General features: G+C 41.6%; 1 protein-coding gene across 1 annotated transcript in view; it reads right to left on the bottom strand.

Annotated features, from left to right (window-relative positions):
* The window catches only part of LOC108897297 (ankyrin-3-like), a 93,811-nt gene that overhangs the window by 28,196 nt on the left and 47,139 nt on the right, over nucleotides 1-18,476 (bottom strand). Inside the window, 12 exon segments of the mRNA XM_051076931.1 lie at nucleotides 460-492; nucleotides 1,371-1,480; nucleotides 2,134-2,184; nucleotides 3,165-3,267; nucleotides 7,134-7,257; nucleotides 11,973-12,045; nucleotides 13,470-13,565; nucleotides 13,695-13,793; nucleotides 13,920-14,018; nucleotides 14,836-14,934; nucleotides 15,162-15,359; nucleotides 17,184-17,282. Coding sequence (XP_050932888.1) covers nucleotides 460-492; nucleotides 1,371-1,480; nucleotides 2,134-2,184; nucleotides 3,165-3,267; nucleotides 7,134-7,257; nucleotides 11,973-12,045; nucleotides 13,470-13,565; nucleotides 13,695-13,793; nucleotides 13,920-14,018; nucleotides 14,836-14,934; nucleotides 15,162-15,359; nucleotides 17,184-17,282 — 1,184 coding nt within the window.

Genomic DNA, 18,476 nt, shown 5'->3' with positions numbered 1-18,476 from the left:
GTTAATATAACCATGGACACAAGTAAAGAGTGAGGATGGAGTGATGTGTAGGCATGAAAAACTCTGCTTAAGGTCCTATGTTTACAGCCAAATGTGGCTCTTCTTTTCAATACATTTGTTCTGTTATGTGCTGTACTGTTGCTTTTCTCAATACTGTATGTTGCAAGCACAATTCCTGTAAGACTCTGAAGATTTGCTCTTAATGTGCACCGTGAAAAAGAGACTGTGAGAGAAAGAGATGGCACATCAAAACTCCCAAAAGACGTCGACTTTACACTTCTAATATGTAGGCAGTGCAAATGAAACACCAGACCACACGGATGAGACGAGCACAGACTGGAGGAGAAGAGGAGGCTAGGAAGAGAAGAGAGAGTGACGAGATGAGAGGGAGACAGAGGGCGGAGGAGTGAGTGACATCACTGCGGCATCATGGGTGAAAGCAGCAAACTCAGTCATCACCTGGAGTCATACTGAGGGAGCGGGGAGGAGAAGCTGCAAAATAAACACATGGAGACAATGCAGGAGGCAAACCCCCAGAACCTAGTTTTAGTATCAAAGTTTCACAACCTCTGTTGGGATCTGTAATAACTACTGAAGATGACAGGAAGGTTTTTAAAAAATCAAGGAAAACTGAAAATATTAGGGACACTGAAGGCAAAATGACAATGAACAAAATAATATATAAATAGACAGACTAACACAGAAAGGGTGGTGATGGATCAAAAATAGAAAGGAATCAAAACTGGATATGACAGATCCCGGGACTTTATTTCTGAGTATAACACCAAAGAATTTATGCATTAAGCTCTGTGCAAAGAAAGCACTGTTTATTTAGAGAAGACATAACATTTTATAACATCATATATTCAAAGCATGTGAATGGCATAAGAGCTAAATCTTATCAGTTTACCCAAATGAAACACATGAGCTACTGTACCATGAGCTCACACAGCGCCTGTACTTTGTTTCTGCGATGATACAAATAGAGCACATCAGTGAACATAGGGGTGACTTCTGGACCATGTCTCTACACTTACAGTGTGACATGAGAGCTTCAGAAGATGAACTGTGTATTTTGTTGCTATAATGTAATGTGTACAGTAGCGGCACTGCAGAAATCCCACAGCCCTGCGCCTTGTCTGCATCAGTGCTGCAGGGGTTTGCTGAATATTGACTCTTAGGGGGGAGAACAAAAGACAAGATTTGTGCAGTAAGCAAATAAAATGTGTGATTTCTGCAATAGTTCTGTGGATGTACATGCAGTATATGTGTCTGTATACACGTAAGGAGTTTGTGTATGCAGTATAGAGCGTGTGCATGCTGGTAAACCTCTCTTGGTACATCTGAAGAGACGGTACAGCTGTCCTTACCCAGAATGAATGGGACTGGACACAGTGTTGTGGCTGTGGTCCATGGTGTCTGGAGTCCAGCTGTAGCGCCGCATGCACTCTGAGCTGTAGTCTCTCGTCACGGCCAGATGCTGGAAGGAGACATAGGTGAAGAGAGAAGGAAGAAGAGATAAGACAGAGAAAGAGGAGATTTGAGAGTCAGGGGATAGGCAGATACCAGAAACCAGAAAATAGAGAACAGAGGGAAAGAGGCAGACCAAGAAGACAAGAGAGCTAATTATTAATCACTGCATGGACATAACAGGTAACTTTGAGCCTCCCTTCTTTTTCACATGGCCCTTGAGTCATGCATGGTATGGAGCAATGAACTGATAACATTTACAGCTTCCTGACTCTCATCTTTCAACATGTGTCACTGTTACCCACAGTCTCACCTTAGTCAGGACAAAAAGACACTACAACACAACACAGTAAATGTGCTTTGCAGTGGATATACACTCAAACAGAATGTGCCACAATTATGATGCTTGAAAACCTAGAAAATGAAAATTTGCTTTACTAAAACATCATGTATGTGGACACTGAATCGTGGGAACTTATGTACAGTGAAGTAGCATGGGAACGACTGTGAACACAGAGCAGCACTAACGAATGAGATGAGAATGGCACAGACCCAAAACAAACACATATACAAAGAGCAAAACTCAAGAGAGATGGGAATTGAAACACAGCAACAGTGACGAAAAAATAACAAAACTGACGAACGAGTTGGACGACTTTATACCTTATTGAGAGGGTCAACCAAGTAGGAAATGTCTTTACAGACACTCTGAAGCTTAAGGGAGAAGAGAGACGGTTCAGAAGTCAAACTTTGTTTCACTGAAGGGTTTGATTTCAACCACAGAAAGCATGGCCTTATCTCCAAGAGGATGATGTGGTCCTATGATTTAGGCATCTAAATTCAAATAATCCCAATGTAGCTTGTGGCAGATGCAACCGTCACTGAAACATTGTCAACCTGCAGCAGAGTATAGTTCGATGGCATTTAAATGTATGAAGAAAATGATTTGACTTTATGCAGAGTTTCAGGTAGATGAATTACCAATTTAATGGAAGATTCTTTAGCATAAAAAAAGTACATCCAAAAGTTGAAAACATTCGCTTATTTTGTAAAAGAGAGAGTTGAGAGCTGAGTTAAGTGCATATTTTGGCCATGTATAGTGAGAGATCTCTCGTGATGTTGTCTTTGGAGTTGTAGGTTATATTACCAATACTGTTTATAATAAGATCTTACAGTTTCTGTTTTTTCTCCTGACCACCAAAACAAGCGCTGGACAGGCAGGGTGAGCTCTGCAGAGCACTGCAGTTTTCCATGAGAAAGCAAAGGGGGGCCTCCCAAAGCCCTTAGGTTTGAATAAACTCTTCGTCAAGGTGCTATACACTCACCCTCAGCACTTTGGCAAAAGCAAGCATGGCATCAACATTGCTTCTGTTATGACCTTTGTGCAAGACAAGTAAAGCTTCCCTGCTCCCTGTTTTAATTCCACCTAGCGAGTTCTCTTTTTTTAACCAGGCCATTGACGGAAAGACAGAGCACAGAGGATGAAAAAGTAGAAGAAAAGAAGAGATGTACTGGGAAATTTTGATGAACAAGAGACATTAACGCTTGAAAACCAGACAGCTAAAGATATCAAGGAAAGAAAAGGTGAGTTGAGACTGCGATAAAGAGAAGGTTTGGGTATAGAGTGAAAAAGGGCAAGAAACAGTAAAGAAAAGACTGAAAACATGATGAGGATAACAAGAAATGGATCTTACCGTGTCCTTTGTGGGGGCCAGAATCTCTTCAATCATCATGCTGTCTCGTGCGAACGAGCTCCGGTTGAGTGTGTTGGACCTATCCGAACTGAAGGAGCGGAGGCTACAAGTTACCACGCAACCCAGTGCCGCGGGCAACGATAAATGACGGGCAGGGGAACACAACATAAAACAAAAAGCAAGGAATCCATTACTATATGCAACCTCCAGGGAACCAGGTTTTTACTTACTGGACAGAGAGAGTCCAAAAGTAATAAATGGAAAAAAGGGGAAGAAACGAAGGAGCCCGCAGTTGAGCAAGTGAAAGATACTGCAGTAGGTTATTCAGAGATGGAAATGAGTGTGAGGTCAGTTTGTTTGCATTAAGAGATAGCGAGAAAGAGGAGGAGGAAAAGTGGGTAGACTGAGAGAAAACACAGACGACTCTTCTATATGAAGGTGTGGTTGGTGTGCATCACGAACACGGATGTAACTAAGTGTGTCTAAATGATGAAGTATGACAGATTAGTGGACTGTATGTATATGCACCTGGCTGACAGGTGAGAGTCTGAAAATCATGAGTTCTCTGTGCAAATCTCGTATTAATGACAGCGAAAGAAATAAGATTTACTCTAAAGTGTTTCAAACTCTTAAAGCCGACTCGAGCTCAAAGACTGACATTTCTGTATTCTAAGATTAGCAGCTGACCTAGACCTGTTTCAGAGTAGCCAAATACAAAAGGGAAGCTGGTCTTTTCTATCTGTCTTGCTGCAGTCTGCTTTATGACTGTGTGTGTGGTGACGTGTGTCTATTTTTGCAGCCTCTCAGGCTCAATGCGGTGCTGTAGATTCCTTTCAGGGTTTTTTTTTTTCTTCCTTGTGCCGTTTGTGCTACAGGGATTTGATCAGTGCAGAAAAGCCCAAATGTTTGTGTAAACGCACAGCCACTATACAGTGAGAATATGTGCACTTGTGTGTATAGGCGTGTAAATAACATACATGATGGGCGCGTTTTTGTGTGCGTTTGCACGCTGTGAGGGGCTCACAAAAGGATACAATCCCAGCGACAAAGCCGACAACTCCGTGCCTTATTTTGTCAGAGTGCATACTGTATGTGTGTATTGATGTGTCGTGCGTGTGCGTGCGTGTGTGTGGGGGTGTGAGCGAGGGGGAGAAAATGCAGAGCTCAGCGTGTTTGAGTGGGCACACTATTCAGCACAGAGAGAAGCCCTTTATTCAGCACAGACTGCCTACCCCACCATCGAAGTTACCAAGCAACTCTGTACAGCCTGAATGGACTCGCTTGGCATGACCCCCCCCCCAACTCCCTCTCTGCTCTCATCAGGACTTTATTTGTTCTTCACAGCTTCTTTTATTCTGTCCATCCTCCTCTCCTCCATAAACATCCGTGCTTTTTCATTTCCTTCCTTTTTTGCTCCATCTCTTATTGGCTGTCATCTGGTCCCTCATGTCATGGCACCTACCAGCTCCCTTCTTTACAATCATCTCTTCCCCTCTCTCCCAGCCCCACTTCAGAGCCATGTTATGTTGACTCTACTGTGCAGTCTGCCCTACAATTCCCTCAAAGGAAGATTTTTCTCTACCTTTCTGTCCATCATTCATTTTACTGTTGATCAACTAGACTGCCAATTTTCCGACTCTCATGACTTGTTTATTTTCTCATTACCATTAATATACCTATGTTTTCTGCACGGACTCAAAGAGACAACCGTTTGAGCCATTGTGTGTCCACATGAGTGTGTGTATGTGTCTGTGTATTGGTGAAGTCTTTGATGCACTTGGAGGATTTCTTAATGCTGGACCAAAATTCACATGTAATCTCAGGCTGCAAAGTTTCCATCTCTGCAAACCATGATTTAACATCCAGAATCATCATCCTGAATAATGCTGGGGCATCTCCAATTACTAACACATAAATAGGGTGGATAAAAAGAATGAATTATGAAGAAACTGATGTTTTTAATCCCTGGAAGTTACACTTAGTGGCACAACAAAAACATAGATAAAGTGCCATTTAAGAACAAACCACATCAAAAAGTTAGGGGGATTAGTCCGGACAACTCAAACTGAAGGAAAGTCTGCACAAAATGCAACTGCTGCTTTTATTTTCTCATTTTCCAGCAACATTGCCTCTTTCCCCACACCTGCAGCAAAAAATAAATACATTTTCAATTTGCAGATGTGATGGTTTTTGTTAGGCGGATGAGAAAATAGGGTGAATGGTGATCAGCTACAGTGGAGTGATGATCTCAAAGTACAACACGGAACAGCAACGACGTGACAAATCTGTTACCACAAACAGAGACACAGCAACACCGAATGGCATCAATGTACAATGGATGACTTGTGGTTTGGGTTAGAGGTTTTACGGATGTAAGGTTGGAGTTAAAACAGTAGTTCAAGGGTCACAAGGGAGGGACACCATTCACACCTAATGTTGCCTACTACTACTACAGCTACTTCTCTTACCTGATTCTAGGGCTAGAATGAGAGACAGGGTGCAGGAAAACAAGGAAAAGAACAAAATAGAAGAGTGAAAAGCAAAGCATTTTGAAGACACTGAAGCATGATGTGGCTTTCTTTTTTTTCCATATGACATTGATGCTGTGCTTTTGCATGGTTGCAGGCTACAACTAGGCACAAGTGTTTTCTAGGCTTACATGAGTGTGAGTGTGTTTGTGTGTATGCAGCCCAGTCAAAAAGCAAACCATGCAATGTCGATGTCATAAACGGAAAGTTAAGGAAAATAAAAGAACTTGCTCAGCATCATACATTCATTGATCAATAAATTATTTCAGATTTTTCACAGCATTACATCCACACCCCTGCAAAGAGACATGTCAACAATTTTAAAAATCTATTTTAGCTTGCAAACTGCTCTGTTACTGTAAATCAAATTATAGAAAAGCAGCAGTAAAACAGGAACAGTTTAGCTGTATCACATGCACATAATTCTTACAAAAGCAATAATGACACAAACTTCATATATAGCATTCTTTTGATTGTAAACATAGCTGTAAATCATAAACAGTATAACTCTTGTTAAATAGAAACAAATAACTCACAATCTAAACCTTTAGATGTGTTCACCAACCTCTTGTATTTTCTTACTATTTTGATAATCTAAAATAATAACAAGCAAGTCACATAATTACATTTGTGAACTCAAAACTGTTTCCGATATCAACCCTAGAGCCTCATCAAACTGGCTTGTTTACATGGAATTTCTCCATTTAATTCAGTGTTTCCCTTGTTTGCTGTGGCCCGCTGATGCTAGCAGCTTCCTGTCACAGTCAGTGTAGTTGTTTTTATCAATCCTAACCATCACAGTGCATCTGCCATCTGTCAGTGTGGCAACAATACACTCTGGGGCTGCACAACACTTGTTCTGTGTGCCGCTGATGTGTTTTCACTGGAGCCTGCCAGTTTTCCACTACATACTTTGTCCGCTGTTTGAAACTGTAGTCGTGCCTGGGCCGAATCTCGGAGTGCAGCTGTTCGCTGAGAGCATCAAAGGTATCGAAGTTCAAAGAAACATCTTATATCTCTTGTGTTATACTATGGGTCGTTTGTAATCTTTGCATGGGTTTGAATGAGGCCACACAAAACGCTGAATCATTTTGTCAAGTTGAATCATTATATGGCAACTTTCCAGCTGCTTTCTCTGGTGATTTCCTTTATTCTGTCGGTGTGTGTATGTTCAGGGGACTGCCCATTATATAAACTCTTTCAGTCTCACATCCACTACACAGTCTAGAAAAACTGCAAATCACATCAGATATGGCATCATAAGAGCTGTGTAGCTATATAAGGTGAACAGGTAAACATGATGTCACATACTTCAGTTAATGTAGCCAGATAAATATAATCTGGCCTTAATATTAGAAGGACAAACTGGATCAAATAGTTGACAGCGCTGTACTTGCAGTGCATTGATGATATGTATCTAATAAAAATGACAGGTGCTTACCTGGCTGAGCGGGCTCCTATGCTGAAACCCATGTACCCCTCCTGAGGGAGGGAGTCATCCCCCAGCTCTTTGAGGTCCTGAGGCCGCAGGTATTTGTCCGTGTCCCCGGTCATCGCATCCTCACCTGGTGGAGGGACGAAATCATAATATCCTAACGTTAAGTACAAAACGCCAAAATCCGGATGAGAGAGGCGATGCGGCACCCACCACCCCCCCACCCCCGGGAAGGAAAACAAGCCCTCAGTCCCTCACTTATTTGATTATGGCACTTAGAGGAGGCCTTGGATAATTTATCAGCACCACTCTGTTGTTAAACCAGCATACCTCACTGCAACTGCATAGCCCACTGCAACTTTTCGTCTATTCATTTGACTGTAGCACAACAACAACATGAAGCTGGAACACTGACCAGCGCCGATGCGTGACAGTTTTAGAGGTTAGACAGTAATAATTGAGAAAAATGCCATCAGAGGCAGCAGCAAAGCTACTTTGCGGTATATCTGGAGCTCTCCTGAAAAAACCAAACGCAGCTCCTTCCACAACACTCAAAGACAGAGAGCAGCGGAGGGGTTTAACAGCTACCGAAAAGCCTGAGCACAATAAGCAGAGAATGAGCAGAAAGTGCAGAACCCACGGCGCACCGCACCTCGATCGGCGGACCGGTGGACGATGACACGCCGCTCAATAAAGCCGGCGGAGCGGCTACAGTGCTTCTCCTTCTCCCTCATGTCCGGCTCTGTCCTGCCTGCAACACTCTGCTCCTTCACCGCAGCCCCTCCCCCTACCTTCAATACTGCCGCACTCCGATCAGGCACCAGCACCACTGTCAAGTTCTTTGACATTAAAAGCAAGCGTTTCCGGTGTCAATTTTCAAAATAAAACCAGTTAGTGACAGGGCTTTAGGTTGTCAAAACTCACTCATGACAATGAAAATAGCTAACATCGACTATTCAGGCAAAACTCACGGGCCCACGTGACCAAATCCACTCCCCAACAGCAGTATGTTTACATTAGGCAACTGAATATCCAATGAAACGTTTAACTTGGGGAAAATTGTGGTCACTTTCAAAAACAATGTGCTTCCAGTAGGTTTTTCTGGTTAGTTAGACAGTAACACATTTGTCATGATTTAGATTTACATCACATGGTCTTAGGACAATTTGTGGTGCACTGTGTAGGTAGACGACTGTCTACAACAGGAATCTAACCCTGTTTGAATGTAATACTGCTCTGAGCAGACAAATACTTCCAAATAAATCTAAGATGGAAACATGATTTTTCTCTTCAATGCACTCCAGATGTGTTTCATTAAGCAGTGTAACAGCTTATTTAATAAGTCTACTTGTCTTCTTTGAGTACTCCTAAATTTCCTCCTCCCAAAATGACTAAAATAATCAGACCATTGTGAACATTGTGTATTCATCAGTAAATTATAATTAAGAGAATGATAACAAGTACAGTCCCAGTGACTAATTGCCATGTTTTCAGTTCAGTTATGAAAAACACTGCAACATTAATTGATTGAGAAACTGTTCTCTGCACATTTAGTGGATGTTTTCCTCATTGACTGTTGGATGTCTGGTGCTTTCCATGCACCTTTATTCTACAACACTGACAGAGAATAATACACTCAGTGTTACCACTTTCAAAAAATTAAAAGTCACGAAGAAGGAAACTAACATAATAGGTTCAATTTATTCTGATGGTTGAATTGATCACCTAACTTCCTGTGTTTCTAGCTGTTTCTGTCTGACTTGACACAACTAGAAAACAATCTGTTCCCCACTGCTGTAACATTGTATCACCGTCCCATTCAAGCTCAGATACCCCACCACACATACCCCACCTATTGTATATTTTGAACCTGAAGCATCCTCTGGGTCACAAAGTCACCGCATCGACATACTGTTCTCTTTCTGTGTTCCTCTCTATAACAACACAAGTAAAAAATAAAACTAAATGTCCACAGAAACCAAAAGACTGAGTAAACAGGTATCCATCCTTAACGCACTGGCAGAGAATGAAAAACAGTAAAACAGAAAAAAATAATAACGAGAGACAAAATTTCACTTCGGCTATTACGACACTCTACTACGTTTTTTCAATCGGTGGATCCCCTGTGTGTTTTTACATCGCACCCCTCAAAACACAAAATTCCGGCTATTGAAACTTCTCTAGATTCTCTAAAAACTTACCTTTGTCTGGCTCAGCCATATCCACAGACCACAATTCTTCTTATATTCCCTGAGTTATTTCTACTTCTCTAAAACTCCACACGACGTTGCCCGGATGAAAAGTAAATCCAAAGAGAGGTGAAGACTATCAAACAGTCCATTCAGTGCTTCTGGTGCTGATGGAAAATGTTGCCCTCCTTTCACCCCACGCACTTAACTCCACTCACACCAACTAGCGCCTTTGTTGCTGGTGCGCACATCTCTGCTTCCTCTCCGCAAAGACAGTAATAGTCAAATTCGACTAAGTTTTGCCTCTCCTCGCTGCAAAACAAGACACTTGGCTGTGCAGAAAAGAGCAGAGCTCCTAACCCTCTGACATCGGCGGCCACGCCGGGGTTAATTCTCCAGCAGGCGGCTCAAAAAAGCTCATCTCATTGGATTTAAAGAGAGAAAGTCTCGGTGCGTCCCTGGCTCAACGGCATCGACAACAAACTCTCGGCTGAGTAGCGTCAACAGGGGCCACTCTGTGGAGAGCACAGTCAGCTGACAGGTCGTTTGAGCAAATGCCTGGGAACCTCAGTGGAGGAGACAGTGACGGAGAGAAGAGGAAAACTGTCACTAAAAACTCCTCATGCTCCCCCCCCCCCCAATCTCTATGGTGGAAGCCACTGTGGGAGTCTGGATGCATGTCAAACTGGGAGTGAGGCTAGAATAATGATGAAATAGCCACATCATTTTGCCACATTTTTTTTTGTTTTAATTCTTGAGCAACAGTTCTTCCCTCTACATGTTACACACAATGACTAAAACTTGCACAAGAGCTAGAAGATTTTGAACGATTATGCAAGAGGTGTTTGTCAGTTAAAGACCTTCAGTGTAGGTAACACCAACTGTTGTAATAATATCCTGGAAGGCCAGTGCCACAGGGATTATGGACATACTCTACACTGTGATGATGGCAAAGCACAACAAGGAGTTAAGTTGTTTTCCGAAGATGGTACAATTAGTGGCTGTAGTAGTCTATAGAAAGCATGAGATAAGCGTGTGATTTCACAGGCAGGCCACACACACACACACACACACATAGATAACAGCCATAGACCAGGAGTGACCCGTCACACTCACTTCATCCTACAGCTTAATAGGATTGGCTTCCCCCCATATAGGATTAAAGAGAGACGTGGAAACTCTTTACTGCTTCTCTCACACACACATACGCACACATATATATGCACACAGCAAAAAGAAAAACATACTACAAAGATGAAGGAGTACAGGCCTGAATGCAGCAGCTAACTGAAGCCAGTCTACTATTGGCCAAAGTGAATATAAAGGGCTTGCTGTACAAGTGCGATGCTGATGGATTATGCACACAGTATAAACAGTTTATGTTGAGCACATGAGGCCATGGATCCTTTTATTTATAATTCCTGTGTGGTAGTGATAATGCATTGAATCACAGACATTTCAATGAGGATCATACACTACACTACAAACTCATCCACAATCACCTGATATGTGTGTGTACGTAACTTGTTGAGTCTAGCTGTATCACCTGACATAGAAACTCCACACCCCCCTCGACTGTCCCCTAAGCAACAGCCCATGAACAAGCTCATCAATTTTACAGGCCTGTTGGCTCTGTGGTTCCAAAACAAAGGACAGACGACTGAAACGGGCAGCCTGAAACACTGTCACTTGTACCATAAACTTGACAGTGCTATTTGGCTCTGTGGTGCTACAGCTACTATTCTACTGCTAACTTTGATATTATTTTTTATGAAATGACTCACACTGTCCTTTTCAATTTTCTTGCAGCAGAAAGAGACTGCAAGGTTGAAGTGAGGATGATACTTCACAAAGTGTCTTTGATTAAGAGCAGTATGAGACTTAAAAATAACAAAACTGTTTTTTATGTTGCAGTGAAAATAACATCAGCAGTGTCAGTTTGTGAACAGAAACAGGAAGCTCAAACCAGCACCAGATTCAAGGCTAACACAACTAAAAAAAAAAATCATGTTTGCTGATTTATTCTCTGGACAAAATGGAAATAGATAAGACTATTCTTTGTCTGACGATGGCAAGCTGAGAACTACAGTAAATAAAACAAAAGCAAACTGCACACAAATAGAACATCCCTAACTCTGTCTGACCCTCTCATTGACTCTTGAGATAAGAATCCTTTTACATCATCGTTTTCATAGTACTTTAACAGCATAGTAACAAAAGTGAATAATGTTGGGTGAGTATATTCCGTTTTTGCATGGAGACTTTTTAGTGACAATGAACAGCAAAGCTGAATAGTAGAATAGCAAAGGCTGACAGTTAGCCCCTCAGCAACACAGGTTAGTTCTGCTGAAATGCACTATGTTAAAGAAGAACAGACAAACTACAGAGTGGTGGAGGCAAACTGGTGACAAATACCTTCGTCAACATCAGATAAAGATTCCTCATTGAGAATTTCTGGCACATTGGCCTGGACTGTGTGATTTGGATACACATATAACATGCACATGTTAATGAAAATGACATCACATAACACACAGTCACAAGTGTGTGGAAATCAGTATTGATATTAAGTCAAACAAGTATCATTAATTAATTTTTAGTGCTTAGTGGTTGAAAATGAGCAGAGTAGAGAGAAGTTTTAGTATTTTTCACATACCTTCATCGTCTGACATGTCGAGGAACTCATTCATGGTCTCTGGGACATTGATCTTATGTTTTTCTGATGCACTCTGCAAATATGAAAAGTAGATGAACAAGTGAACAATTCAGTTTTACTATAACAATTATTAAAAGTATGCCTCCTATCCAAAAATCCCCAATATTTCCCAATACAGGCAATTAGGATGCCATCATTTTCCATAACAAAATCAGGGAGTATATCTTGAAGATTGACCATTTTGTGATTAGTATTACATCACCTGAAACTCTGAGACAACTGTAGTCAATTAATGACAATGTAAGCATTTATGTTTCAACTGGTTTGAAGTGTGACCTTCACATGTTCTTCCTAGTATGGACATTTAGGTGAATCTTAGCCGTGGCCTCTGTCACAATAACAAATATTGATACGGTATGTTTGAAGGCCATATTACCCCACATAACTGACCAGCAAAGGTCCAACAGCCTGAGGATGCACGTTCAATAGAGGGATAAGACAACAGCTGAGGCCTCTGCCCAGTTAATAATAGATCACTCTCACAAAGGTATGAGGAAACGACCTTGATCTTTAAGTTACATCCCTGTAGATAGAGACAGTTATGACTGATACACTTTGCTGCTGATTGTGCAGGATCCTCAGTGACCTCTCCGTTCATCTCTTCACTCACTGTCCTCTCTTACACTCCTGTCACCCCTTCATCATCCCACTGCCTCTCTTTCTTACCCCACTCTCTCACCCTATTCCCTCCCCCTCGTCCTCCCAGGCACGTGTGTGGATCAGATCACTGTTAGTGACCTGAGCTATTTGAAGAGAAACCTTAAGCTCCAATCTAAGCCCTCTCTCTCCCTCTCTCTCTCTCTTAATCAGGACAACTTCACGCATGTGACACGGCGTGACTGACTGACTTGCTGACTGATTTTGCAGGATTCACACACTGACTCCACTTCAGTATACCGCTGGCTGACCGGTCAAGTTTTAATTTGGGCAAAGAGGCAGTCGTCACACATTTCAGTTCAATACAGCCATTCAACAAGGAGCACTAGCACTAGAAATACTTAAACTTCCAGCAGACCATTTCTCAAAGCATATCACAAGTTTCGAGCAAACAGCAACCCTCTCAATGCAACAACAACAACAACAACAAAAAAAAAACATACATGAAATCATACTATTTGTCCAAATTTTAGTCATTACTTGTCTTGTAGTTTCTGACTGAAAAATCTGAAACTGTGTTTGCACACACAAACATGCTAGAATGCTAGAAAGAAATCAATAAAAAAAATTCTACTTAAATACATTTTTGGATGAATAAATTATGCATGCTGGTTTCTTCAGTGTCACATGCATTTATTGTACTGGCCTGGCTCTAGTATTCAACCTATTTCAAAGTTAAATAAATAATATTCATCAGAACTAAACTGGGATTTACTGGTCATATAATAGATACTGCCTTTAACCATATGAGTTGCTGCTGACAGGAAGACAGTGTCTCACCATGGCAGTCAGGTTTTCATCCGTCATGGGCCTCAGAGTGTCCACCACAGAGATGTATCCGAGACGATGGGCGATGGATAGGGCAGTGTTCCCATTCTAACCAGTGACAGACCAACAGGACATTATTCACACGAGGTGCACAAAAAAAAACCACAAAGAGCATTCAGTATTTCATCAAGCTTTAACTCTGTTGGAGTGTGTGTGCCAGTGTGTTTGTGCACTGACCACGGTGAGCTCGTTGGCTGAGGCCCCGTGCTGAAGCAGCAGGTTGATGATGTGGGTGTGGCCCTGCTGAGCTGCCTGGTGTAGAGGAGTGTAACCATTCTATACAGAGACACAGATGCATAAACACAGTCAGCGAAAGAGAGGAAACATTAACTCTGGATGTGTCAAGTTGCACATAAAGACAGATCTAAGTGTAGTCGGGTGAGTGGGCGTGTATTTGCCTACCTTGGTTTTGCTGTTGATTCTGGCACGGTTCTGCAGCAGGAAGTTTGCCATCTTTGTGTTGCCATAGTGACAAGCCACGTGCAGTGGAGTGTAACCCATCTACATGAAGGAAAGTAGATGGAGGAACAGACAGAGACATGAAAGGGCGAGCAGATGAAAATGGTGGCTGGAGACTGGAGGCCTCATCTTGTTACATCACAGTTTCTGAAAGAACTGGCTGTTATTTTGTCAAAATGCATCTGTAAGAATTACTGTGCAAAAATAAACCATTGGTTTATATAGTAAAAATTAATTGTGATTCTGAATATAACTTCAAAACTGCATCATATTTCATGTCCCTGTTGAATTATGTGCACAGTGCATAATGGTAATGGAGGAGATAAGTGAGTGAATAACCTACTCGCTGTAAACAACTGTCCTGTCAGCACAAATACACACACACTCACACACACACACACACAGACCATATAACCTTGTGTTAGCTCAACCTTTAGCTGCAGCAGGTTTGTCTCTGTGAACGTGAGCAGCGTTTTATGGGGCCCGTGAGTGTGTTTGTGTGTAACTGAATGCAAGTGAGTATGACTGAATATTAGATCATGTGCGTGCTCATGTGCATGTTTGCTGCAGTGTGTGGTGCATCCATAAAGACATGAACACCTCCCACTCAGGTATCAATTCTTTATTTATGTAGCATCTGAGATGATCGCGCACCAATGTGTAGCTGCACGCCCTGAGAGTGTGCGAGTCTATTTTTCCAACACCATAAATACACTGAAACTACACAGGAAAATCCAGTTCAGATGGAGAGAGGGGCAGGTTATACATCAAACCTCAGTTACAAAGAGATTTAAATAGCCTTGTCTGTGTATGTATTTACAGTGTGTGTGTGTGTGTTTACTATCTGAGAAAGCTTTACCTTTGTTTGTGGGTTAACATCAGCCCCATGGTTGAGAAGGACTTCTGCAACATTGACCTTGTCCTCCTGTGCTGCTAGGTGGAGTGGTGTAAGTCCGCTCTATATATGAGGAAAGGAAACACACAAATAAATTATTTTATGTTGGGAGCACAAAACAAAACTGAAACAGGAAAAACACTAGATTGAACTAGATTCAAAAGACCCTTGTTTTTCTACTTATTTAAGAGTGACCAGATAAAAAATAGTATGCTAATAATGAACAACATTAAATCTGTGTAAATTAATAAACTGCACATACTGTTACTAGAGTATATGATTGATTTCACCTTATTGCACACGTTGACGTTAGCATTCTTGGCCAGCAGCAATGATACCAGGTCCACGCTGCCCTCCTGTGCTGCCAGGTGAATGGGGCTGATGCCTTGCCGTGTTACTGCGTTGGTGTCTGCACCATACTCCAGCAGTGTGGTCCCAATTTCCATTTGGTTCTTCTTGGCAGCAATGTGGAGTGGGGTGTAGCCATTCTGAGGCAGGCCAAAGATATACAGGGGTTAGGAGATCAGATAAAGCTCTACTTTGGCTCTGGGGAATGGGATATTATTTTATTGTACTGAGAGATACTGGTTATGCTCAGTGTTGCATAAATGAAGGAATGTTTTCATTGGGCGTCTTCCTCTATAATGTACTAGTTTTTATTCCATTCTGGATTAAAATGGAATTCACATCATACATTATAGACTACTATGTAAACAGAGCTATGGGGTGGACACTGTGGTTAAATCAGGCTGTCGTTTTCACTATATCCAATAAATCTGATATGACAACAAGACAGAAACTGGACTATAAGGACCCAAACCTGAATCAGGAACCTGACACTATGCAAAGTAATGAACCTGAGTGAGCATCTGAGACCTCAGACAAAAGGTTTCCCTCAGCTGGCTGAACATATATACAATAGTAAAAAAAAGAGAGAGCAACAAGAGAGCAAGGGATAGAGTGAAGAGACAGCAGCTGAAAAGGAAAAAAGTCACTATTCTAACATTCCTCACGGACAGCTTAAGACAGCATTTAAATTCATTTCCCTGTAAAAAATGAGCTGCAGGTGGGCTTTATTTGACCCTATGGGAAGCACCGAGGTCCACAGAGGGGGGTGATTCCAGCTTAAATGAGAATGAGTAAAAGCATGAGGTGAGTATGGAAAAGGAAATAGTTGCATATGTTTCTAGGGTCTCTGTGTCACTACACTACTGTCACTGTGTTTGTTGAATTTGAGCTACACAATGGAAGTCACGTTACTTCCAAACTTCCAAACCATCTCCTAGTTTATTCCTGAGACAATTTCGGAGCCTCCCATCTGAGTACAGAGATGTGACCATGCACCATGTTTTATGCAACTCTGAGATTTTTCACTGCTCACATTTGTGTGTGCTAATGCTTCTGGACAGCTCCTCTAGTACACACAGACTGATCTCTTTCCAAATGCACTTAAATTAGACCAAACACACCAACTTTGGTATCCAGCCAAATGAAAAACAATTTATAGAGGAAGAAACTGAGAGCAAAGGAGGCAGTGAGGAATGACTAAGAGTGTGGGAGGGACACAGGAAAAGTAAAGGAATAAATAGAGACAGATACAGATTAAGCACGCAAAGATAAATTAGTCTATCAAGCTTTGGTCTCCTCTGTCTTGAATGTCAGTCGACAGCCAAAACAGGCATTTTCTGCCATGTTTTGTTTGCTAGTTCTGCCATTCTGCTCATACTTACTCTGTGGTTTGGACAGACTACCAAAGCCTAGCAGGAGACGAACCACAACTTGACCATATGTCAGCGACGATGTGTGTTTGTCTGTGTCAGACATTTCAACAAGAGCAGTAACTACAGTCCTTTTTTTTATTGGGAACACACAAAATTTATAGCTCTGGGACAGACTTCACAAAAGTGGGTGGTTTGAGGTACTGACTGACTCTGGAGTAATTTACAGCATGTAGAACACATCACCAGTACCATTCACATGTTCTCTCCAGTTTTGTTTTATGAGAATTATGAAATATAGCATCCTGTAAACCACCAAACCCAATATGCTGACAGCATAAGCTAAATTCTGGCTAGTCGAGTGATTTCAAAGACTTTGCTGAGCTCAAGGAAAAAGCCGCACATTCACTCACAAGGTCAGAGACTAGACAGAGATAGAATGGGACAAAATGGGTGAGTAGAGTAGTGTTAGATCGTCATACGTACACATGTACATTACATAAAAAAAACTGTTAATGGTCTGAGATGGCACTGAGAGCATAAGCCAGGTGGGTTCATCTTAGTATGCGTGTTGCTGTGTGTTTGTGTGGATACCTTGGCAGCAGCATGTGGGGAAGCTCCCTGATCCAGCAGCAGCAGTGCCACTCTCTGATTATCGTAGTGAGCGGCTACATGCAGTGGAGTTAGCCCACTCTAAAACACCAACACACACACACACAAATGCAGAGACACATCCACACACACACACACACACACACACACACACACACACACACACACACACACACACACACAAACACAGGCATGCAACACAACACCAAGTTAAAAGGTCACTGATTCATACAAGCACAAACACGCTGATAAGCAGAATGAAAGAACCAAACAAACAGAATGTGGTGACATGAAGGGAGATGGACATCATACTGATGGAAGATATTTAGTACAGGAGACAGTTTAGAGCAACAACTTCATCTGGAATCTGGAAAAAGAAGCTAGGGGAGGGAGGCGTTATCAAAAGACACAGAGGCGAGCATGTCCTTGTTGTCAAGTGAAACGTATCTCTAAAATGTCACCAAATGTTTTTTAAATGGATTATTTAGCTTAAGTAGGAGAATGTTTCAGCCCATAATCAGCCCCTCCTTCATTTAATTTGGAAAAAAGCACCAAAATAGGAGATACATGGTTTTCAAAGGACAGCAATAACGTGACACTTTATGAATTATTTTTTCAGCAGTAGGAGTAGTAGTAGTAATATTAGAGTGCTAGCAGCAGCAGTAGCAGCATTTTGGTGTAAAGATCCCCTGCAGTGTTTTCAGATGTAAAAATGAAATGTTTTACGATATTAATGTGTCTACCCAAAAAAGATCAGAAACCTTTGTTGAAAATGTATAAATTACATCTACTCCTTTTCCCTCACTGAAAAATCCAGAATCTACAAATATGCAAATAGTTTTCATTTCAAAAGTTTAACTTCTTGACACAAGATGTCTCCTATTTTACCCAAAAAGCCATTCTGTGTGTGTATGCACTGGTGGTTTTAAGTTTCCACATCGCACTTAAACACACTTGTTTTTAAATGTCACAAAATCATGGTCTAGTTGGTCTTAAACTCAGACATAAGGTGAGAAGCATTCCTCCTTCAGCAGATGAAAGTGAAAACAGCCCTCTAGTGTAAAACTCTGCACATACATCACTCTGCACAGCAAAGCTCAATCATCAAAGAGCAGTGTCTACACATTTTTAAGAGGAGGAGGCCTTTAAACATCATATTTCCATTATCATCACTTTACGGCATTTTCTTATAGCAATGGTAAACTGAGAGTTAAATAATGGCACCTTATGCTTCTGAGCTACACCCAAAGTATTCCCAGCACACAATACACGACT

Source organism: Lates calcarifer, linkage group LG16_LG22 (assembly GCF_001640805.2).
Source record: "Lates calcarifer isolate ASB-BC8 linkage group LG16_LG22, TLL_Latcal_v3, whole genome shotgun sequence".
Lineage (NCBI taxonomy): Eukaryota > Metazoa > Chordata > Actinopteri > Centropomidae > Lates > Lates calcarifer.
Note: the sequence above shows the minus strand (reverse complement) of the source record. Positions and strands in the feature narration are given on the sequence as shown.